Consider the following 25,072-nt stretch of genomic DNA (forward strand, 5'->3'; position numbering starts at 1 on the left):
TGTATTATTGCCAAGCATATTTTTGGAGGTGCTGTGAGTGCTTGGGGGTACAAATAGGCACATGTTTAGGGTTGTGAGTCTGAAAGGCTTTGCATGTTTGGGATAGCTGAAGTGGGTATTTAGCCTCTAGTAGTGCTGCTTGATAGGCTGCTTATTAAAGTGGGAAGTGGTGGAGAAATTTTTTTTCTACAGAAATTATGAACAATTCTCCATTATGTAGCAAAAATGAATATTAAATTACACTGATGTTCACAATGCAAGGCAACTAGCATAACTTCTGTTTAGATTAAATATTTTTTTTGCTTAGGGTTTTTTTTTTTTAATATACTTTATAAAGAAAATTCTTGAACTGTGAAGAAGATTCTGATGGAGAGACTGAGAGTCTGAAATATTCTGGGTTGGATTGCAACAGCGTGGTAGTGTAGTAATGGTTACTATGTTACATATATATATATATATATATATATATATATATATATATATCCGTGCTGGTGATTCATCTCAGCTGTTTGAGGCAGTTAAGGATGTATAGACCATTAAAGTCTCATGGCAGGGTTTGCCTGTAACTGCATTATGGTCTTCAAAGGTAGCAATATTAGCCTGAAATACTTGAATTTTCTAAATCTTTTCCCATCCTGAGTGATGTGTGCTCCCGTGCCTTAACACCCCCCGCCCATCCAAAGTCAATGCTATGTTTATAAAAGTGGAAGAGTTGTTCAGGTCTGTTACAGTGAACATCAGTAATCATCAAAATATTTTCATTCTTTAGGATAACAGTTTCTATGGTCTCAATCTGGAATTAGTTATTAATTTCTAAAGTTATGCTTTTCTAGCATAAAAGTCACTGTCACCCTCATAGAAGGCAATTGTTAGATAAGGGGGGAGAAAGAAGATAATTTTTCTTGTTCTGAAAGATCAAAGTATTTGCCCCTTCTGCTTCATGAACACTCAGCAATTTAAGACTCGGTCCAGAAAAATCTTTATTTCTGAGGCTGAACTGAAGACTGTGGGATGAGAGGTGCTGGAACGAGGATTTGCATTTTCAGATGGGAATTTCTGTTATGATGCAGAAGAAAAAGCACAATGTATAAGTTACACAGCTTTACTTTCACTTTCACCTGTGGTGCTCACAGTCAAACACATTGATTTACTCTCTGAATTACAGGCTTTAATAAAAGAATGTATGAGGAGGAGGAAATCCTTGAAGCAGCAGAGATTTTCTTGGTACACCATCAGCTTTTGGCTCCAAACAGTTGTAAATAGCCCAAGAACTAGGTGCTCATAGGCTTTTAGCCTCTGCAGTAGTTCCTAACAGTTCTCAATATTTAATTTTTTCTGAAGTCAGCTTGTATCTGAAATTTTTTTTAATGGCTGTGCTATTTAAATGAGGTATACTCAGATGTAATAACTGTAAATGGAGTGAATGAGCAGGAGGTTTGTTTCTGTCATTATTTTGGTTAGACTTGATCAGTGGAAGTTAATTAATGTGCTTTATTCTGCCACCCAGGCACATTTTGAAGGTGGTGGGAACCTGAAGTCTTCAGTAACTGTTTCTGTGGTGGATTAAACTCCTCTGTAAACTCCAACTATTCCTGTTAGTTGCTCAGTCAGTTTGGTGGCAAAGAAAGGATACATACATTTATTTTCTGCAGCAGTTGCATTTACATTTTAGCAACATTTACATTTTAATAGTAAGTAACTCTGTCCTAAGCATCACCTGATCTGAGCAGTTGCAGTTGATATCAAAATTCAAACCCGTTATCTCCTTTGACATGTAGGCTGTGTTGAGGTGAAAGTGTAGGCCCTTTCCTTAATGTGCCTGATAACTTTACATGTGCTGATATGATTCATTCAGCTCACTGTTCTGCTAATCTTCGTGTACCCCAGGCTCTGATCCAATAAAGCACTTAAGGACTAGTCTAACTTTAAGCCTGTGAGGGCCTTATCAGTGCCACTGGGATCACTTGAACAGTTTAAGCAAGTGTTGAGTGTTTTTCTTGCTGAGGCCTTCTGTTCCTGATTGCCTGGCTGTTAGATTCTTAATTTCTTTTATCTGTATTATTAAAAAAAAAAGGTGTACAGACAATGCTAACCTGCAGCATCATATTTTCTGTGAACTAATAAAGGCTACTAATACAGTTTGCATTGAAGCACAGAATGCTCTGGGTTGGAAGTGACATTAAAGATGATCTCATTCCAAACTCCTGTCATGAGGGACACCTTTCCCCTTTCACTAGTCCAGATTGCTCAAAGCTCCATCCAACCTGGCCCTGAACACTTCCAGGGACAGGGCATCCACAGCTTCTCTGAACAGCCTGTGTCAGTAGCTCACCACCTGCACAGTAAAGAATTTATTATCAGTATCTAATTGAAAGCTGCCCTCTTTCAGCTTGAGGCCATTTCCCCTTGTCCTATCACTACCTTGTGAAAAGTCCCTCTCCAGCTCTCTTGTAGGCCCCCTTTAGGAACTGGAAAGAGTTTATCTCATCTCAGCATGATTTTCTAGCCATTGTTTATAGCTTATCTACTGTCTCTTGCTGACCTTTTGTTCTTCTGAGAACTGCGCTTGAAGCAGGTCTGATTATTTCTCTTAATGCTTTTTGTAATCCTGTTATCATCTCTTCCCCCCACTTACTTTCCATGCCTTGATAATGTATGTTGAGGTTTGGGGTTCTGCCAAGCCTTTCCTTGAAAGGACAATTTTTATCCCTCTCTCTGTGTGCAGCCTCCAGTCTTTAGATCATTATTGATTCACTTTTGCGCTCCTGTTCCCAGCAGCACAGGATGAGGAGCTGGAGCTGGATGGGTGTTGGGGTTCTGGGTGTTGAGAGAGTGAGGAGCTGTGGCTGTGAGGGATCAGGGCCCTGAGGGGGACACAATTGCTGTGGGGACAGACAGGCAGAAGCCTCAGTACCTCCGTTGGGGTACCAGTGCTGTGCACAGTCCCAACAGGAGCTCGGGCATGTTCCTCCAGTGAGTTGTTCACTGTGCACAGTCCCAACAGGAGCTCGGGCATGTTCCTCCAGTGAGTTGTTCACTGCATGCTCAGCTGCAGGTGTAGTGTGTGGTTTTCTCCCTGCCAAACTCCTGAAAATGTTGCCTGTGTGCTGATTTGTGCCTGGTTGTGATAAATGGAGAAATTTTAGGGTTTTTTCCTCTTGGAGAAATAAAGATTAAATTCAGTTTTGTGAGTAACCCATCGTCTCTGAAAACTTGATTCACACTCAATATGATAGGGCTTTGTATTGATTTTAAAAATTGAAAGCTTGGAAAACTTACAGAGTTAGTTGTTCCTGTTACAGGTGAGTAAAATTTTCTGTTTCATGTCCTTTCCTCCCTCAGTTATCAAATTTGCATCAGATTTACAGTTTAGTACAGAAAATTGCTTATAATCAACAAAGCACTGGGTAGCCCTGGTTCCATGATACAGAAAATTGCTTGGCCTTGTATCATTAGCATTCACCTTCCAACTGCTCTGCCCTTGCCAAACTTGGCTGTGTTGCACTGACAGGTACAATGGCTGTTACAAGTACTGTGTTGTACTAGGGAGAGCTTCATGAATTAACAACAACAAACTAAGAAAAAAATAAAACTGGTTCTATTGTTGTATGTATGTTTGATCAGTCAGTATATTTTTTGCCATGGGTAGCCTTAGGATGGGGGAATATGAAAACTATGGAAGATCTCACATGTACTTATGTAGCCTGTAGAAGCTGTTCTGTGGTGTTAGGAATGAAGCACATGAGAGTAATTTGTGATATTGGTTCCTGAGTGAACACTGCTGCATGGACACTGCTAAATATTCCTTTGATTTGCCTGCCATGTGAGAAAGTGAAAGCCTGTAAGAGATCTTCCCCTCTGACCTGTGACAATCAGGGTTTCATGTAACCAGTCTTCTGAGTGTTTCATGTGCATGCCCAATACATAAGATCAAAACCCAACACAGCAGAATTTGAAGATTATGTATGATGTATGTTTAGAAAAAACATACAAACACAAAAATTAAACATAAACTGTTCTGGTGATCAGCGGCTCTGGGCTTCTCAGTGCCAGAAAACAATTTTCAACATTCCCATGACAAATGTTTCTGCTACACAGATTTGTCCACGTTTATAGCATGCTTTGAAAATATTCCAAAATAGCTTATGGTTGATGATCTCTTGGCCATTGATAGTGATCTCTTGGCCGTTGAAAGTGATATTTTTCATGACAGGCACAGAGATCTTTTTCAGGGACAGAGTGTAAATATTAGTAGGATTTCTCTGTTGATACTGCTTGCAGAAAGTGTTAAATTTGTTACCAGTTTAAAATATTTAATGCTAGTAAGTTGGATTGCTAACAAAATACATTTAGGACTGGAAACAGCACAATGAGCAATATTAGCAGTTCTTGTGAACAAGAATAATAATAATAATAATATCTTTAAAATTGACTCCTTAATTTGAAAATTACAGAAACAAAAAAAAAAAACCAAACAACCAAACCCCTGGATATATTTCAGAAATTATATACATATATATAACTTCAGAAGTTATAGTTATATATCTCTTAGCAATTCTTCTAAGTTTAAAGACAGATTTGACTGGTAATGCTTTATTTTTGTTTAAGTTCATTTAAGATGTACATGCCCATCCTGGACTGCTGTAGATATCCAGGCTATGGTGTACAAGAACCTTTGTAGACCCAGAAAAGTTTGCATCATGACCTTGTGTGTGGTTCCAAATAATTCTTCTGAGTTATCCTTTTGAAGACTCTGCTGTTGTACTGTTTATGAAAACTGCATTACAAAGTCTGATATCCAGAAGCATCTGGATTATGCTGCTGTGATAGCTAAGAATGGAAAATGTTTTTGAAAGAAACCTAAAGATGCTGTCTTTGCTCATTTTAGCTTTGATTTCATCTACCTGGAACAGGATATCTGAATAAAGGCAACATCTCTGCAAGGTCTGGTGGAAATGAGTAATAAAAAATAGAGGATTGTTGGGAGGAAGAGTATTGCTGAGCTCTTGAATTTTGTTTTTTTTACTGGCTGAGATTGCATTTCTAATTACAAACAGAAATGCACATAGAAAAAGAAATATCTACAAATCCTTTGCTCTTTAACACCAATGCCTGCACTTATTGACGATGTTTTATAACTGGACAATCTGTGGTTTTGTAGGATGCCGAGAAAAGAACGCCTCTTCACGTTGCATCGTTCCTGGGGGATGCAGACATCATTGAGCTTCTCATTTTGTCAGGTAAGGTACAGTCCCTCACTGCTGTTAACTGGTAATTTTAAAGCTGCAGCAAAGCATATATGAGGGAGTTCTGGGCATTGTTTATTTCTGAGTTTCACAGAGCTGGGTACATTTCTTGCAAGCTTAGAAAATATATTTAAATTTGGTGATAAAATCATAAGAAGCACCCTGTGACTGAGCATAATTAATAAACAAAGTAACTAGCTTTTAAAAACTTTTAAAACCTTCAAACTGACAGTATTTGTGATTCAGAAACTCGCTGAAGTACATATTTGAAATATGGCTTCATAACCTGGAGTACAATCCAAGAATCCCCGTTAAGCAAAAATTATGGAATAAGAGCAAAAAAATTATTAATCAGCTTAAATGAATTGTAAGTGCTATTTACATTAGAAGCATGTTTCTAAGAATCGGGAAGTTTATTTGGATATTAGAAACTGTGTAGTAGGAAGTATCTAAACAAAAGAAATTAAAAAAAAGTTTCCCAACTGTTGTAGTGACAGAAAACACAATCAAAATGTGTCAGAACAAAGCATAAAGCAGCCATCTCTCAAGAAGGGAGCATAATTCATGGCAAACTCCTGGATGCACTTGCAGATTTCAAAGGCAGTGTTTTTCTAAGCTGGAGAACTGTAAGAGTAAAGCTTATGGGGATTTAAGAATGTCGGACTGAAAGGAACCTTATGGTACAAACTTCTAACCCCTTGCAAGCAACTTTGCTACGCAGTTGGTTTCACAATTTTTGGGCAGCTTCTTCAAATGAATTCCATATATTTTTTTAAGTTATTTCAGAATTCTCAGCCTTTTGATTACAAGGCACCTTCTAATTTCCAGCCTTGAATCCTAGAATAATTTAGGCTGGAAGGTATTTCTAGACATGACCTGATCCAGCCTCCTGCTCAAAGCACTGAATTTCAAAGTCAGATCAGGCTGGTGATGGGTACATGCAGACCACACAGTCATATTTCCTTGGCTCACCAGCCTAGCCAGGCCTGGAGAAGGCAGAAAATGAGAACTCAGTTTGCTGTAGCTGTGTTTCCTCTGTTCATTTTGGGGGAATTCTGGGTTGCTTAATTGCTTAGTGAGGGTAACTAGCTGGCCATACATCATGCATCAGCTCTTTCTGCTCTCCCCATGATGGCAGCAGAATGGTTGAAAAAAACAGTGCTCTGCTGGCAGGTTATGCCTGGGGGGGGGATTTCAATGTGCTAAATGCAAGCATGATTTTCTTCCTTGGGAGGAAGGAGTTAATAAATTTCATCTGTGCATGTGTTCTTGCAGTGTGTGTTGTCACACACTGCTGTCCCATTGTGGTGTGAGGAGATTGCAGAAGCAATGTATTTTTTCAAGTTTTGCAAGCATCAGCACAGGCAATATCCTCATAAAGAGAAATGTGAAACAGTTTTGCCCATGTTTCCTAAACACCATCCAAAAATGTCTCAGTGAATGTTCCTGATGAGGGAAGAAGGCTTTCTAGAGTTCTTCTGGGACACTTAGTTCCAGCACCTCACTGCCAAAATGTCATCTATGGGTTATAGGGTTTGTCTGATCAACAGCATAAAATATAGGTGATGCATCTTGGGGAGTTTTATATATATCCAAGTGAGTGTGAAAAACTTATAATGTGGGCTTTTAAAAATTAAACTTTGTGTCAGTGGGACTGTGCTTGGGTTCAGTCTGCAGGAACTGTGTGGATCTTTCCCCACTACCTCAGCATGACTCAAAATTAAATTTGTGTTGTATATTCTACTTAATCATTGTTCTTTAATATCTGAAGTGTCATTACTCACGATGAGCATGAGTACTTGTATCCAAGAGCGGGTTGGGAGGTTTCTGAGAATTGGAGGAGCAGGTTTATGACTTGTTACAAACACCTCTTTGTGACTGTGATCTCTCCATGAACTAGGCTGCAAGGACAAGTGCAGCATCTTCCTTTGCTTCACCTCTTCAGTCAGCAAATGGTAGTAGTGAAAGTGTATCATAAAATATTAATCTGAACATAACATTTAGTTACATAAGCAGAAAAACTTCGTTGTCTGACTTAAAATGCAATGGTGTTTTCACAGAGAGAAAGCACACAAACACTTGCTGTTGATGTCAAGCAATATTCTCAGCGTGAGTAGAAGCTAGGAGCAGTATCAACACATTTCATTTTGTACAGCGTTCGGGAGAGAAATTAAATTAAATACGCACCTCCTGAGATTTGTGGTCCATAAACTGGTGGTGGCACAAATAAATGTAGTGTCTAATGAATGAAATTTCTGCCCAGGTGGTTGGAGACAGACCAGGAATGGCTTTCTAGCTAGCCACTGAAATGAAGTCTATCTGGAACTGGTACAGGAGAGAGAGTGCCAGATCCCTCAGCTGGTGTGAGTCCCCCTGGCCCATTAAATGTCAGAGCCAGGTAGGTTTCCACCAGCTCCAAGGACTGATTCATAATCTGATGGTTCAAAGTGGGGAAGGGTGCTGAGTGGTTTTGTTTTACCAGGCTACATGAAAACAGGGAGCTTTGAGTAGTTCTTCACCTCCTGTCAGAAAGGAGAAGGAGCAAGGTAACCGTGTCACAGAAGGAATCTCTGTATAGTGCCACAGTCATGGACATGCAGGAACAATTGTCTGGGCAAATACAAGCTGCATTCCCATTTGGGCTGGTGCCTGAGGGCATCATGTTTGAGCTCAGTCCCTTACCCCTTGTTCCCCACCAAGGCACTTGCCCTCTTGGCAATATTACCTTGCTTTACTATGTCAGAAGGCTCTGGGCTTCTTGCCAGGAAGCTGTCCTTACATTCTGATGGACCTGTTGCTGTGTCTTCGGGAGAAGTTGGAAAGGTGCATGTAAATAATGACATTAATAGGTTGAAGAGTACAGTTTTCTTCTTCCATTGACTATCCCTAATATGGGAGATTTACACTGTGGAATCTAGAGATGTGGATTTGGCAGATATGCTGGATGGAAAAGTGTGCTTTGGTTATGATAAAGAGATGTTAACTTTATTCCTGAAAGCCAGCATTGAGTTGTTTATTTCAGATCTCAAAAGAACAGAGGCAGTTTCAGATTTATTTCCTCTTCTGGCAGAAAAATTTGAGAGTGAAAAATGGCAAAGATTACAAAACAGCCATATTAAAGAAAAGTAGAATACAGAAAGTTTCCTCTCTGTTGATTTTATCTGTAAAATGTATATGTTATCTGTAAAATTTATATGTTATGTTGTCTGCTTCAGCCTCACAAAGCAAATCCCTACAGCTAAGCCTTTCTGTAAGACTCAGGAAGAGCATGGTGGAGAAAGTGAGGCTGAGAAAAGGCTTTACTCTGAAGAGCTTCTTTTTTAAAGTGGATATTTTATAGGATGGGTGGGTGCTGTGGCTATCTGAAAGGGTTTTAAGTTAAATCTTTAAAGCAACTTCTATTTTCAAGGAAGATTGTGCCATGAATGACACAATTTACACCATTTTGAGTGGTTTTCAGCCCTCTTTGTCCTTATAGACCCACAGATTAATTCATGGAGTGCTGTAGGAAGTGCACTGAAACGTGGTTAAGGTACTTGGTCTAGAGTGAAGAGAGGGACACTGCATTTCTGCTTGACTTGGAGGATGTGTTGTGGTCTTGAGAATTTAAGCTTCTGGGGTTTGTACACAGCCCATTTTAGATGTGGTAGCATGTTCTAGAGCACTTAGTCTTTAAAATTGCATTTCTGTGTTGCTCTGCTTTCAAAGGGCTGTCCTCAGGGCTGTCACTGGATGGGCCCCCAAGTTCCTGGAGTGTAGAGGACACCTTTGAAAACATAAGCATTGCTCTCCCAGTGCCTCTGCTTGATCATCCTTAAAATGACAGATATTTTCTGTCCCCGGATGAGTGCATCAGTGCTGGTGAAGTTTTTTCACTGTCGTTAACCATTGCCTGCGAAGAACTGCTGGGAACGTAGAAGCTGAATTTTGGTGAAGGAAGTGGCAGTACAAGAGGAAATGTTTTGAAATATCTCTTCAGAAGATGTGCATCTCAGTAAATGCACAAGAGCAGGTTCTGTAAGAGGAAACAGGTGAATTGTGTAGCTCCTGAAAAACAGAAATCACAAACATATTCAACTGATGCACTGCATTAGACACCTGAGAGCAATTTCACTGTTTCACATAAAGAGGCACAAAGAGGTAAAGAGATGTGGAAAACAGCTGAGAAAGAAAAGGCTGACAGTGTGCTGTGTATTATTTTATTTACACTGATCTTGTTTTCCTTTTACTGTTTTCTTCAGTTGCTTTCTTGGTAACTATTTCAATTTCTCAAAGGGTAAGTGGATCAGTGAAGGGCATGAATAGCTACTGATGGAGATACTTCTCTAGGTTTTCTCATCATCTTTGTACACACCAGTGCTGCTGGAGTTGTTAAATACTGAGGAATAATGTTGGTCATGCTCTACTGCTCTACATATTAGCCTTTCTTATTTGTAACCCTCTGCTTGTAGGAGGTAGTGAATGGGTAGAGATAAAACAAAAGAAGCCTTAGTTAGAACCAGGCAAATACAAAAACTATTTCTAAACCCAAAAAGAGGTATTTGCTGTCAATCACTAGGAATTCACATAAGCAGTTTCCATCTCCAAGACCCCTACCAGACCAAACCAGGATAATGGAAGGTGCCTTGAAGTCCTGTCAGCTTCCTGATGTACTGCTTTATTGGTCTCTAGAGCCTCACACAGTGCAGGCAAAGGGCAGGATGCTAACATGTCAACTGTAATGGCCTTCTCACAGAGAAAAAGAAGGCAAAAGCTTCCTTGCTTAGACTGATTAATTAGAAAACTCTTTGAAACTGTATCTTTTCCAAAGGGTTCTTTTCCAGAGGGCAGGTTGTACCACCAGGTACCAAGTTCTGAGGTGAGTTTGGAGGACTGCCTCTAATTGTTGCAGTAGTTATGAAAGTGGAATTGTTTTTCTTGTGGTCAAAAAAACTGCATCCTGACTTGTGGAAATATGCAAGAACTTGTTTCTTCTCTGATTATCTAGAACAATCCCCAATAACCCCTGTGATTCACAGGCAAGCATCTTAATATTCCTGAGAATCAGCTCTCAGAAAGTACTGGTGATTCAGAGAGTGGGATTTATTAATTACAGCCTTTTGAATGCACTAAAGTTATGGTGCAAAATGAAGCTTAAGCATCCCTTTGTTTGTGAAGTTCAGAGGCTCACCCAGGCTGTGCTTCTCTACATTTTTTTCTGCATGTGCTACCCTTCTCAAAATAACACTACTACCTGCAGATCTGTGAGGTACAATATTTTCAGGTTAAGCCCTTTAAAAAATTAGTTTCTCTTGTCCTTAACACTTGAAGTTCTTTCTGAGGTATCCCATCAGTGAACAGCTTTAGTATTTCTTGCAAAGAAATATTTTTTGATCACACAAATGTCCAGGATACCTTTTTTTAAAACAAAAAATTGGGGGTCTGCAATCAGCCAGAGCCACTCTGGTTGTCAGATATTCTTCCTTTATCCTTTTTTCTGGCAAGCCAGCCCAAATCCAGCCTCGTGCCCAGCTGCCCTTGTCAGAGCACCTGTTAGCACTGAACTGCACAGGAGGCAGATGCGTTGTGTTCATCCTTGCTCTTCTGTTGTTTGCCAGTAATACCCACAGAACCTGATGTAGTAAGGGCCCAGTTCTGTCTCCAACCTGAGCATTTCCTGGTCCTGTTTTCTTGATCCCAGCAGGATTTGTGAAGCAGGGAAGTGGTTATTTTTTGGTGGTCTGCCTGATGGAGCTGGAAACAAGAGATGGTCGCTCAGGCTGGTTCCTTTCGTGTCTGCAGACAGGAAAGTGCCTTGAGCAAAGGGTGCTTTTCTTTCCCCCAGCTGTATCAGTTGATCTAAAATAATGCATCTACACAGATACATGTGTACATGCATACATATGCAATTCCTTCCAACAAATCTTGCTTCTTCTGTGTCCTGTAAACAGAGCAATTCTTAATAATAGTCCTATCTAGCTGGTTCCTTTCTTTCCAAATCCCTCTTCATCTATCCGACATCTGGAAACGCATTTTCAAGGTGAACACGGTACCAGGAGAGTCCTGGGGAGCACTGAGAGTACCAAGTACTCAGCTCTGGTTACTGGGAAACAGCTGGGCAGGGCCCTCAGTGGCACACCCAAGGCATGCATGTAACCTCTGCTGTCTATTTGCAGGCGCTCGTGTCAATGCCAAGGACAATATGTGGCTGACTCCTCTCCATCGAGCAGTTGCTTCAAGGAGTGAAGTGAGTAAGATTTGATTGCCCTGCTTTTACACATAACCAGCGTGCTGGGGGAACAGCTAACCCCGGAGAGCCATGGTAGGGGGGTGGCATGGGCGTGCAAAGAGGGAAGGCATTTCCTGCATGCAGGGCATTGCAGCTGGAGGTCAGTGTTTGCAAGGTACATGTAGCTGCTCTTGAGCCTTCATGTGCTTGATTCCCACCTTGCTTTACATGACCATAGCAAGTTACAGGGATTAGTGAGCAGGACTCACATGGGATAGAGTCCACAGTGGTCTACAGTGCCCACACTATCTTCAGAGGGTGAAAAAAGGGGAATAAATCCCTGTGGGCGTGTGCATGCTGTGTGTGTGCCAGAAGGGAGTGGATGTGGATGTGAATGTGATCCAACATGCGTTACCACATAATTTGTTTTGGTTAATTACATTTCAAGACATCCGTTAGGTTTTCTGTTAATGCATTTGATTCATGCAGAAGGGGGGCTTGCCCATATTTCTTCTACTTGACAAATAGAAATATTCTGGGATCATGCTGTACCTCTTCCATTGCTATCTTAAAAAGGAGCAGCAATAACTACTGGGAATGCAGCTCGGGCATTACTCTGTTTCCAACTGCACCATTATTCTTGGCTTTCCATTGTGGACCTCCCTGTCTACTTTCACCCTCCCAATACTTCGTTACCAGTGAGCCCAACTGCAGACCAAATTGGCTTCTGGGGATGAGGGGAGGGGTTGTGAAACACACAGAGGGTGGCTGTCTTCCAGAGCCTGATGGACTTGAATCACCTCTGTAACAATCCAGTGCTTGCCAAGCCTGGAGGCAGGAATCCTGGGCTTGCTTCTGAACTCGGGCATTGTTTGGCTGCTGGCTGAGCTTCCCAGCTGCTGGCGTCCCCTGAAACCCTCTGAAAGGAATATCTGATAGACTGTGAATGCCGTAATGAGGCAAAATACAAAAAAGCCATGTTGGAAAACAAAGATCAGACTTAAACCTTAAAAAACAGCCACAGTCTTTCTGATGCGGGAATTGCAGCGTGCTTGGTTTCTGGTTTTGGATGTGTCAGAGTACATGATTTTTATCGTCAGCCACAGTCCTAGCACAAAATGTATGTCTTTCTGTGGCTTTGTGTCTCATCTTTAACTCTTTGTCAGCTGATGCACAATGAGAAAGTGAGCTGGCAGTTGTGGTTCTCTCAGTGAGTACCCAGGTGCATTAGTGAGGCAGCAGGGGAAGGCACCAGCCTTTGATCCCTTTTCATGGTATCTTTCATAAACACATTCAGCTTTCTTCTCCTGGCATTTTTTCTTCATTATTTATACTGTAATTGCTACTTTTGGTAACAATTTGGAAACAGGATTTATTATTTTTGAGGCTCTTTCAGTGCTGCTTTTTACCTTCTTACACAAGTGAACAAATGTGCAGCTTTGATGGTGATAGCAATAGATAGCAGTAGGTGAATTCGGAGTTCCCATTGATAGAAGAAGATGAGTTGATGGTCCAGATGCTGATTAGTAGGACTCGGTGTAGTTTTGGAAGTTCTTGTGAGTACAGTTGTTTTTAGAATGATCACCAACAAATTTTATTATCAATCTTTTACTATGAAGATTTCAGAGGATTCAGAAGTTATCTCCTTGAATCCTTTTATATGTTGATTAAAATAACGTACTCTTCTTTACTTATGTCTTGATGATTTTCAGGGGCTTTAGGGATTTATGTTCATTTACAAATCAGCAACCCTTAGAGTGTCTGTGTAGGATTGTTAACGGATATATCAGCTTTCACCCCTAAACAGTTTGAAAAAGTTTAGAGATTTCACTGTGATAACTTGGGATTGCTAGAGATAATGACTGCAGAGGCTTAGACCATGGCTGGGCACTGCATGCATATGGAGAAACTGTAATAAAAGGGTAAAGCTCATGCTCTAAAAACAATAGAATTAAAACTTTTCCATAAGGATTTTAACTTTTGATCCCAAATTTGAAAGAGCAGCAGACTGCAGATGTAAACAAAAATGTGTAAATGTTTTTCTTTTAAAATCTAAGTATTTTTAGCTTTGGATATTCAGTCCTTATTATTTACTTCTAAAAATTCTCCTTTAACTTTTTCTTTCTTTCACTAAGAGTGCATGAAGTTTCCTGCTGAATTCATGTCCCAGCTGTGTAGGTCTCCAGTGAATTAGACTGAAATGACTCTTAAAATAGTAGGCCTGTAATCCTGTAATTTAAAAAACAAAATCCCGTTGAGACATGAACAGTTCTACATCATTATTGGCGCTGTAAGAGGTGCAGTGTCACTCACTGAACAAATCTGTTAGAGGACAGTTTGTGAGATGGCTGTAGAAAATGCAACTGCTGAGTCAGTTGAGGACAAAGACATAAAACTCCCAGTATGTATGTACTGTTGATACAGACTGCAGGCACTCTCCTGGGCCATTCTAGATGTAAAAGTACTATGTAAACATCCTGTATGCATTTGTTATTCATTAATAAAATTTTGGCTGGGCTTAACAGAAAACTTTGCAGTTTGTGGAAAAAGAATAAGGTACTATGTAGGACTAGGGCTCTCCCACATACCAGATGTGAGTTGTATTTATCAGACAAGGCTGCTTGAATGCTACTGTGTCCCAGTAGTTCCTCTGTACTTTGTTTGTTCGTGGGGGGAAAAAGGAAGAAGAAAAGAAATGCAATTTTGAGAAAAATTTGTGGGTTTTATCTGACTTGCTTAATGGCAGATGCATGTGTAGAAGCAAAAATTAACTGATTGTGAGTTCTCCAGCAAGAGAGGCTCTCAAGAGAAAACAGTACATTTTCCCACTGGGAAATATTTACTTTTAACCAACAAAATTAACCTTAAAAGATGTTGTTTGGTCTCGGGCTGACAGAATGGACATTGCAGTCAAGACCCTTGGCCTATGCTTAGGCCTTGGGGAGGAAAGGAATGCTAATGCTAAGCTGGGGACACCAGCATTCTCATGTTTTTGCAAAGCTGAAGTTTTGTTTTCACACGTTCTTCTTTATTTTCTCCTTCTTCCTGTTTATAAATAAAACGTTTTGACATGCTTCTCATTTTGTAAATGATCCCTGCAGCAGTGTGTGTTGGGTTTGTGTAGCAAGGGTGTAGAAGTGGGGGTGTCTTCTGTGAGAAACTGCCGGAAGCTTCTTCATGTCCGACAGAGCCAGTGCCAGGCAGCTCCAGGGTGTCCTGCTGCTGGCCAAGGCTGGGCCATCAGCGATGGCAGTAATGGCTCAAGTGAGTTCATTTCTTCACTGGAATGAACGGCTATGAGGTACTGATGGTTAATCAACCAAACAGGATGGGCCCTCTACATTGGCAGCTTAGGACATCCTCAAATCCACCTGGCAAGGTGAGGCCACTGCTCTCAGTGACAGCAGAGTGATGTGTGCTGGGGCATTTGAATGAACACTACCATTGCAGAGGCCTGGGAGGCGGTTTGGATGGGTGCTGTTCTCTGTGTCCCTGCTGGTCCCCGTGCTGCGTGTGACACACCAGCTGCGTGCTGGAGCTGTCAGGAGCAGCGCCGTGCATTTACCGGAGCTGCTGGCTGAGGGCTGTGGCCGTGCTGCCGTTGCAGGAAGCCGTGCAGGTGCTCATCAAGCACTCGGCCGATGTCAATGCCCGGGACAAGAACTGGCAGACCCCGCTGCACGTGGCAGCCGCCAACAAGGCCGTGAAGTGTGCGGAGATCCTGATCCCCCTGCTGAGCAGCGTCAACGTGTCGGACCGCGGCGGGCGCACGGCGCTGCACCACGCCGCGCTCAACGGCCACATCGAGGTGAGTGCCGCCGGCCTCGCTCCGCACTGCTTGGCTCACGTCTCGGCTCTTCTGGTACTCTTGTACTAGTCTCAGTCTAGTACAAGTCTAGACTCTAGTACTAGTCTAGACTCAACTCTAGTACTCAGTCTAGACCCTCTGTGGCTGGGTCTAGACCGAGCCCCATGTCCCTGCCCCCCAGGGTTGCTGTCACTTGGCTGCTTCCCAAACTACGGGATGGGTTTCCTACCTGCAGTGGCTGGAAGTGGCTGTGTAGAGCCAGGGTATGAGTGAGGTGTGCGTGCACTCCTGGAGAGATGGCTGTGCCACTGCTTCCAGCAGCTCCAGGGTCTCCTTGCTTCTTCGGAGATGGAGTGCCTGTGAAAATAAGAGTGGCAGAATGGAAAGAAGGGAAAACTGGTGGATTAATTTCATACTGAAGAAACATGCAGCTGTGCGAGATCCAGTCACTCTGCTTTTCTAATTGGCCTTCTAGAAAATGTTTTTTCTGTTTTTCCCTACTTATACAAGCAAACCTTTCTAGTATTGTTATTTACCTGTATGAAAAACCTTATGTAAATAAAGCCCCTAGATTTTTGCCTCCTAGGTTTGGCTAGTCTTTAGATCTGGGTTTAAGGATCTTCATTTTCCCATTCCACACCTGAAGATCTAGGTAGGGAATAAAAACTCTTAAACTGGAACAGTAAGCTTCTGTCAGTGAAAGTTGATGACTTGTACTGTAACTAAAAGAAGAAAGAGGAATAGTAGTTCCTGTAAAATGGTGATGGTGTTTGGACTTTAAAACACTGGACTGTAGGAAAGAGACAGTAATGCCTGTGTCTAACTGTCATAATCTGATTTTTTTTGATAGAGAATATCAGAAATAATCATTCAAATGCACCATTTTGTGATGCCAGCTTTATTGCAAGATTGATTTGTTATAAATCTTCGAGTGTGTGATCTGGAGGGTTGGTTTACCTTCTGTTGTTACTTCTAGATGGTGAACTTGCTCTTAGCCAAGGGGGCAAATATCAACGCTTTTGACAAAAAGGACAGAAGAGCTCTTCACTGGGCAGCCTACATGGGTAAGGCTTGGGCTGCTGCTCCTTCTTTTTAATTTCCTATTCACAAACGGGTAGCATGTCTTAAAATGGACGTGAACAGACCTGGCCATGGAAAGAGAGTGTTGTAATTACCCTGAAGAGGGAAGGGCTCAGCTGATCTAAATGTCCATTTATGGGTTTGCAGCTAGGGAGATCTTGGCTGTGATTTCCTTTTTAAGACAGTTAATTGTGGGCTTTTTGTGTTGCTTTTTCATTTTGGTCTTCTTATTCTGACTCTAAGTCAAGCCTGAACTATATCTGTGCTAGAAAAAAAACCCAGGTTATATTTGTTTCAGTTTTTGCTAAAAAGTACTTTCAATGAAGTTCAGGTAACTGATCAAAAATTTTGTTGTTTATTGCAGTGTATAAGCAGTTAGGTAATGATATTCTTAGGAAATGCACAATAGGCGCTTTTTTCCTGTTAGGAGAATGTCGTCAACTTTTATTCTAGAGTGGCCAAAAACAACTGAATATCTGCGCAAAAAATAAGTGGTGTCACCAAATACTGCTTAATTCAAGCAGTTTGCCTATTATTCCTTTCAAGTTAAAGGCAAATTTCTTGCAGTAGGACATTATAATTTAAAAAAACAAGATTGCCTGTGATGGTGGTCATGTTTGTTCAAGAGCTTTTGTTGGCCAAGCTGGATATTTCAGGTTACGATTTGTGGGGAGTTGTGCACCCTCAGCCAGGAACTCTTTCATTTGACATGTCAGAAATCTTTATTTTAATCCTGGCACTTTTAGAAATGAGATAATAGGAGATTTCCAACTGTGAGAAAAGCATATTGTGTGGTTTTTTGACATACACAGACACAGATGGAAAGGCTCTTGCCAACAACTGTGATGTGGCTTTTGAGCTAACGAGCTTTGAATTTCACTCTCTAGATTTGAAAGGCTCTTACACTGTGCTGTGCAATTCCACGCCTCTTTTCCATTTAAATGTTTTCTGAAATTCATTATGTATTTTTAAAAGTATTTAGATAACATCTAGGGCCTAAATTAGCAACGGAGTCTGTAGTGCATTTTAGACAGAAGTTAGATAATGAGAGCTGCAAACCCTTACAGAGTTTCTGCAATATTTAATTATTTTTGGACACTAATTATCTATAGACTTTGTACATATGGTTTCCTAGGTCCTGCACATGACCAGAGCTGCCCCTGTCATGATAGTGCTGTGCAACTCAGATGGAGCACAACTTTGTATGGTGTTTGACATAATAAATGTTTGATTCTAAGACAGACAGTTCTGTCTCAGCTTGAAGCAATAAGACTGTTTCTCTTGATTTTATAATTTATTACGGTTATTTTTTTTTAAATCTCTGACAAAACCCAGGAAGTGTTAGCAGTTGTGTTTGCAGGTGACATCAGTAGGATGCTGTTTTGGGAGATTTGCATTGCCATGCTCCTGTGCTCACTGTATCACTGTCCTCTGTAAGAGGGAGAATAAAACACTCTGTTAGCTTGAGAGAAATAAATGGAAAAGAGGTGTGGTTTTGTTCTTTTGGCAACTGGAAAATCAGTTCAGTAAAGAGAAATTCGACACATTTGGAGAAGGTGAATGCATGGATTTCTTCACGAGGCCTGGAGCTAGGATTAGAAACATTTATGAAAATGCTTTTTCTTCCTTTGTAAAACTGTGGGAGTACTTTGAAGCAGCAGTGAAAGGGCAGTGTGTTAGCAAGAAAGCAGTAATCTGGGAGAAGTGGTGCTGTGGGATGGTCTACTCATTGATTACTATCTTTTGTCTTTTGAAGGTCACCTGGAAGTTGTTGCCTTACTGATTAATCATGGTGCAGAAGTGACTTGTAAAGACAAGAAGGGTTACACCCCACTTCATGCAGCTGCATCCAATGGGCAGATTAACATTGTGAAACAACTCCTTAACCTGGGGGTGGAGGTATGTCGTAATGTGCATTTTATTTCTATTTAGAGACAGTCTTTTCTTCTTTCTTATGGATGCTGCTAAAGACAGTGACTTCTGAAGAAAAGGGGTCCCATTTCCAGACCATCTCATGCTTCATGTGGTTTATTGGTTCAAGAGTCAGGACACATTCTGTATTAAAGAAAGTCTGATATGGACAGTAAAATCTAGGCCACCTTGCTGAAGGAATCAGGAGATATATCCTGTTCCTGCAGAAAAAGATGGAGTATTGAAATTTTCCTTGGGTCAGCATTTCCTTTGATACGATGACTGGTTGTTCTCAACATATACACTGTGTACATTACTAAACAGCAGCTTAGGCTGTTTCAGTTTACAGACCTGCATTTCCTCTGTAGCTGATGCATTGTTTTCACTCTGGAAAATAACTTTTTTTTTCAGGGCACAGACTTCTTGTTATTGCCAATTCCTCAAAGCAGCGGTGAGATGGCCAGAGGAGCCTAATCAGACAGTTAATCAGAGATGTCAAATAAAGCCATTGCTTTTGCCATGGCATTTTCAGCTGACTTGACCTGCCAGAAAATTGTCAGAAGTTCATGTTCACAGGCTGCTGGCTGTGAAGGGGAATAGCTGTTTCCTGTTATTAACAGGGATATGCTAATAAGTCCCTTTAAGTTCCACATTCTCCACCACTGGGGATATGAGCTTTGAGACGCCTGTATTTCATGGAAGGCTGTTCATGCCATTCCCAAGTCTTTTATGCAATCTGTCTTGTCCTGTTTTACAGAACAGCAATTGAATACTAAGTTGGTCATCAAGAAGTAACATAATCTTAATAACATCTTTATAATACTGAGCTGCTGAAAGTGGTTTCTTATTGAAGTGTAAATATCTGTGCACTTTCACATTGCTTTCACTCAGATACCCTCACTCCCTATCCAAAATAAAACTGTGTAAACAGCTCTTATGCCTGTTCACAAAAGCTCAATACTCACTGTTGTAATCTTTTAAAATATAAAGTTTGTGAGCTTTTTATTCATCCTGCTTTTCCACTTACATGGAAAAGCTTTCCAGCTTGTTAGGAATTTTGCGATCATTATCATCATTACATAGTCCTGCTGTCAGCTTTAAGCTTCACACTGGTTTTAGAAATTATCAGTAGGATAAAAAGTTAATAATAGGAAAGGTAAAGCATTCCAAGGGAAGCTGTCTGGGAGTATAATTTGTCGATGAAATGTGCTGGTGAGAACTATGCCCTATGACAGCTCAGGCCTCCAGCTATTTCCATTTGCAGTGTGTGATGCATTACATAAAATGCTAAGCTGATGTCTGTAATTTTAACTATGTCTCCTTGTCTCATTTTAGATTGATGAGATGAACATCTATGGAAATACTGCACTTCACATTGCCTGTTACAACGGTCAGGACTCTGTTGTTAATGAGCTGATTGACTATGGTGCTAATGTAAATCAGCCTAATAACAATGGATTTACCCCCTTGCATTTTGCTGCTGCCTCCACTCATGGAGCACTGTGTCTTGAACTACTAGTGAATAATGGGGCAGATGTTAATATTCAGGTAAAACTTGAATACCAGCTTTACAGTTTTACTTTAGCATATTTTGCATATCTCAGGAGGAAAGTGTAACAACAAGTACAGCATGGCTTTAAGTCTTTGATGGAATTGGAGTGATGCTGAGGATGTTGATCATGAAACTGTTTGGGTGAGATTACATCCCAGCAGGGGAGTTTGCAGTGCCTTGATAAATACAATGAGAACTCTAGACTCTAGGCCAACCACTTTTATGAAGGCTCAAAAATGTACTAAAATGTAGTCCCAGGAGCTCTGTCAAAATGTTATCTCAGGGAATGGTGCTAAGTCAAAGAACTATTCCTTTTTAGTGTTTTACTTCCCCATATAATATAGATTTAATTAAACCTGATTCCAGAAATTTCCCTTTTTGGGGTTGCTTGTGACCTACTTTAGAGCCCCAGCTTACAAATTCTGTTTCAGCTTAGGAAATCTGAATATTCTTGTGAACTTACACATCTTGATGAAACTGAAAGGAACTTGCTGTTATCCAACAGAGGGTACTGGTATAAGTATTAGAAAACTTGAGGTCTTCCGAGTTCATACAAGATTTTGACTACTTTAGTTAAAACTCTGTGTGTTTCAGTTTCCCATCTGTGAACCCGGTATTTAACTTCCAACATTTAACACCTCTGGCAAGTCCCTTAAGATCAGTGAATAGTCAGTGCACTGTTTGAACTCAGAATTATTAAGAAGATGTTAGGGATTGTGCCAATGAAGGGGACACCCCATGCCAATAAACACGAAGTGATGTGAGTGCAGGCTGGTACCACTCCCATGCCATTTTCTCATTGCTCGGCTTTCCTGGTCTGAGTTTCTTTCTCTAAAACCCAAACCATTGCTGTGTACTCACTGTACCTTTGCTTTCATAAGCCTTCACATGCTAAACCAGTGCTGTGTTTCATTCCTGTCAGAGTAAGGAAGGGAAGAGCCCCCTGCACATGACAGCTGTCCATGGGAGGTTCACGCGGTCGCAGACCCTCATCCAGAACGGTGAGTTTCTGTGTCCCTGCGGTGGCTCTCCAAGAGATCAGGCATGCCCACTGTTGCAGTTTTCAGTTGTTCTGGCCCAGAGGGCAGCTCCATGGACTTCTGGCTTTGAGCTGAACTGACAGCTCTCATTCCATCGTGTCATCACAACCTGAGATTTTGGTTGTTAATAAAATTCCATATGCTTCCAGCTGACAGTGGTCCAGATGATCCACTGAGATTCTTAACCTGAAATCAGGAGTTCAGAGGTGTATTTAGGTCTTATTTCTGCTGAGAAGGATGCACAGTTTTCTAGTTGTCCTCCTTTGGGACCCCTGGTGTTCTTAGAGCTCAAACAATTTTTTCTACTCTGCACTCAGCAGCTGTGCTTTTCTCACCTTTCTTAGCTCATCCCTTGCCACTGTGTCCATGAAGTGTTGAATATGTACTCAGCAGGAGCAGCAGTACTGCCTTGTTTGTCCTGGCATAGCCAGGATTCCTGATTATCAGTCATTTTTCAGGCATCTTTTTTTGTCCAAGAATACTAAAGAATAGAGCAATTATTCTTGTTGGAGATCTGGCAGAGGCCTGTTTCTGAATGACAGAGGTTGCTATTACTGATTCTGTACTTAAGCTTCCCAGTCTGACCACTACTGGAGACAGGATGGTCTGGGCTTTGTTCATTGGTTGGGATTTTTTTTTGTTTTCCCAAATCCCAACTTGGAATTGAAGTGTGAAATGTTGGAGATGGTTGAACAATTGTGTTTTAAATGTAATGACACATTTAAACAAGATTGTGTTTTAAAATGGAGGTCTCCAGTAGATCATGCTTCTTTCAGCTCATCATGCAAATTGTTATCTCTCTCCTGGGATAAAATAAAAAAGTTATAATAAAAGGGGGTTGGGGCAAAATGCAAGAAACTGTGCTTTACTGCAGTTTTTAGTTGTTTAGTCTAATAGGCTCAGGCTTACAGCCATTGTTTGCTCACTGTTGGATTTGTGTGTGAAAGGACTGGCAGTTCTTCATCTGCCCTTCATGCCTCTCTACCCTTCTTCCACTTTCTTGGGTTTCACTTCTTTCTTTCTTTCGTTCTTTTCTGCTCCTCTAATTTTAGTGTTGTACACAGATCTCATTGCGAGTGACTTTATGCCTCATTGCCATGGGATCTTGGGGAAGAGAGAAATGTCAATGATTTAAAGCAATAGAGTTTCATTCTGCAGTACTTAATGAGTTGGCTAACGGTGTCTCAATTTCTGGTTGCTGTCTCTAGCAACTTTGAGAGGAAGAATGGATTACCTTAAAATTGGAAAACTGCAAGTGTGATACCTTTCTTTAAATATGAGGAAAAAGAAATGCTGGGGAAATGTTACATAGGTCAGCCAAAGTGGGTAATATCTTGCATAGATTTCTCAAGAGTAAAAGAAACTGGAACATCACAATTAAAGCAGTTTAATAGGCTTTGTGAACACAGCACAGTCCTCTGACTTTTCCATGTTTCTGTTTGTGGAGACCTCCTCTGATGGATGCTTTACCCCAGGGAACGTGTTCAAGCATTTCACTGACCTTCGATTACCATTAAAAAACTAGAAAGGCTGGAAGGAATCTTAAATATCATCTAGCTGTAGGCTTTCTGCCATGGGGAGGGCATGCTTGCACTAGATCTGGTTTCTCAGAGCTTCATCCAGCCTGGTCTTGAACACGTCCAGGAATGGGGAACCCATGGCTTCTCAGGGCATGTTGTCAAGAGCTTTGCTAGAACTCTGCCTGTTGCAATTAAGCCCTGTTATCACCTGTGAATAGTGGACATGCAGTAAATATTACCATATCCTGATGTTAGCAAGACTTTTTACATGCCCTCAGGAAGCATTCTCGCAGCAAACCAGCAGAGTATTAAAATACTACAGTGCCAGTGCATAACTGGTTGTAAAACTACACTCAGAGATTAGTAATAAAGGAATTGTTGTTGAAATGGAAGGTGTAGTGAGGGAGTTTTCGGTTTCCCTTCTGGGTCTGAAACTATCCAGTATTTTCATTAAATTCTTGGATAATGGAATAGAAAATGTGCTTTTAACATTTGGAGAAAAAAATTGTAGTTGGGAGAGACTGTTAGTTTGGCAGAAGGTGGAGTCAGAATGAAAAATGATCCTGTAGAACTGGAGACAGACGTTATAATGCAAGTGAAGCAAAAGAAAAATCACCCACAGAGGCAGGAGTATCAGCTGGACAAGTTCAGAATGGCAACAGCCAGGTGGGTGGCAGTCCCTCAAGAAGGGATCTGGGGCTTGTAGAGGATCAGAAGGTTGTTGACCACAAATCAGCAGTGTTGTGGTGCCTAAAGAAACGGATAATGGATGTCCGTGGTGCTGTACAATGTCCAGGAGTGCACAGATAGGAGTGTAGCCAGCAGGCATGAAGTAATCCTGTTTGCTTAGCTCAGCATTGGGAGATGTTAGCTGTAGTACTGGTTTTGGCTTTTGCTTCTACAAGGATGCAGGCCAGCTGGAGAGGACTGGGGGAAAGAAAGAACAGTTGGAGTGCAGTAAACCTGACTGGCAAGGAGAGACTGAAAAAGTTGCAGTTCTTGGTCCAAAAAGAGAACAGGGACTTGTCTGTAATCTATCTAAAGAAATAATCCATTCTTCCTGCTTATGTGAGTCAAACACAAGATGCCAGGTTTAAATTGCAAAAGGAAAAGTTCTGCATAAGCACTGCTGGTTGTTCTTTTGTAAGACACAAAAAGCACACAAGTCATTTGTTTGCAGTGTGTTCCTGATGGCCTCTGCAGTGAACTCTAATTTACATTGTTGTACAGATAAGGCTGAGTGGCAGTGCCTGTACAAATGAGGGTGCAGTTTCAGCACGTTACTTTGTAGTTTATTTCAGGGCACTCATTTGTATCTTTAGATAGGCAGCAAATCCAAATCATATACTTGACCCTTGTACATCATCCGATTCCCAGCACTCTTCCCCACCACTGCAGGTGGAGAGGGAGGTACAAGTGCTGCTGCCAGACCATGGCTGACCACTGAGAGCTTGCTGTGTGCTGGTCCTTGCTCTGGGAAATTCAGTGTCTCGGTGGCTAAGAGAGCAGCTCGGGGCTGCTCAAGGTGCAGTCGCTAGAGACAAATAGCACTTGCGGTCCCTGGTTCATGCTGACTTTTTCAGTGTTAAACTTCATGAAAATCTCTTCTGCAGGAGGGGAAATCGACTGTGTAGATAAGGATGGTAACACCCCTCTGCACGTGGCTGCAAGATACGGACACGAGCTGTTGATCAACACCCTCATAACCAGCGGAGCCGATACTGCCAAGTAGGTGCCTCAAGTGGAGCTGTTTGTAAGGATCAAGTGTCGTGTCCAATGCCTGGAAACACAGCTGCTCCTCACCTTCTGAAGTGGGAAGGTTAAAACTGACAAGCATAATTGTACTGTACTTCAGTGGGTGGCATGAGACTAAAATATGAACAATTGGGAAGTGTGCAGGGGAAGCAAAGTCTGCTCAGTTCCTGTTGCGTGCACTGCGTGACTACAAGTTGTACAAGTACTGCTTCTTTTCCCTGAAGCATTGATGTGGGACAGTGGTGTTAATGTACATGAAATAGGGGTGAGGGTGTGTGTGTATATATATATTTTTACACACAGAGAGTACTTGAGTATTGTTTGGTTATGCTGAGGTTCCTAGGGTCTGTCAAAGGAACGTAAACACAGGGGTATGAGATCAGGGTAAAGCAGTGCCATGAGGGATATCTGTACCAGGTGTTTCAGAGCAGCATCTGATTTCATGAATGTAAGGTTTTGGAAATTACCTTCACATGTCTCCAAAATATAATTTTTCTTTTACATAGGACCTGCCATAGAAATCAGGGACTTCTCTTGACTTACCTAGTTAGGAAACCCTGCTTTCAAATGCAAATGACTAGTTTGAATTTGGGAGAGAATTGCAGCTCTCAGTATTTTGTTTATTTGCTTGGTGGTGTTTATGCAAGTGACACATTTGCCCATTCTCCTTTGCTGAGTACAAGTGTCACCCTACAAACTAAGAAGGTGGAACAGATCTTCAATTGGCATGGATAATACAATTCCACAGGCTTCAGCTAGTGTCACTGTATTTTATTAATACAGCCAGCATGAAGATCTTGGTATCGTAACAGAAGTGTAGGTTTTTCCTCTCTCTTTCTCCAGTACAGTCAGTGACTGTCTGTTATCTTGAGGTTTTAAGGGAAAATGAGATGCACTGGGATAGCCCTCTCCACTCTTGGAATCAGGGTTATCCAGTTAGAAATTTCTATTT

The 25,072-nt window shown here is 41.2% G+C and overlaps 1 protein-coding gene across 8 annotated transcripts in view; it reads left to right on the forward strand.

Annotated features, from left to right (window-relative positions):
- Positions 1–25,072, forward strand: part of ANKRD44 (ankyrin repeat domain 44) — a 132,702-nt gene that overhangs the window by 65,829 nt on the left and 41,801 nt on the right. For all 8 annotated transcript variants that reach the window (XM_038142600.1, XM_038142605.1, XM_038142603.1 and 5 more), the window contains exons 3-10: positions 5,162–5,240; positions 11,402–11,472; positions 15,062–15,262; positions 16,239–16,326; positions 18,099–18,241; positions 19,589–19,801; positions 20,728–20,806; positions 23,979–24,093. In XM_038142600.1, the coding sequence (XP_037998528.1) occupies positions 5,162–5,240; positions 11,402–11,472; positions 15,062–15,262; positions 16,239–16,326; positions 18,099–18,241; positions 19,589–19,801; positions 20,728–20,806; positions 23,979–24,093 (989 nt within the window). The remainder of the gene's footprint in view (positions 1–5,161; positions 5,241–11,401; positions 11,473–15,061; positions 15,263–16,238; positions 16,327–18,098; positions 18,242–19,588; positions 19,802–20,727; positions 20,807–23,978; positions 24,094–25,072) is intronic.

This window comes from Motacilla alba, chromosome 7, assembly GCF_015832195.1.
Source record: "Motacilla alba alba isolate MOTALB_02 chromosome 7, Motacilla_alba_V1.0_pri, whole genome shotgun sequence".
Taxonomy (NCBI): domain Eukaryota; kingdom Metazoa; phylum Chordata; class Aves; order Passeriformes; family Motacillidae; genus Motacilla; species Motacilla alba.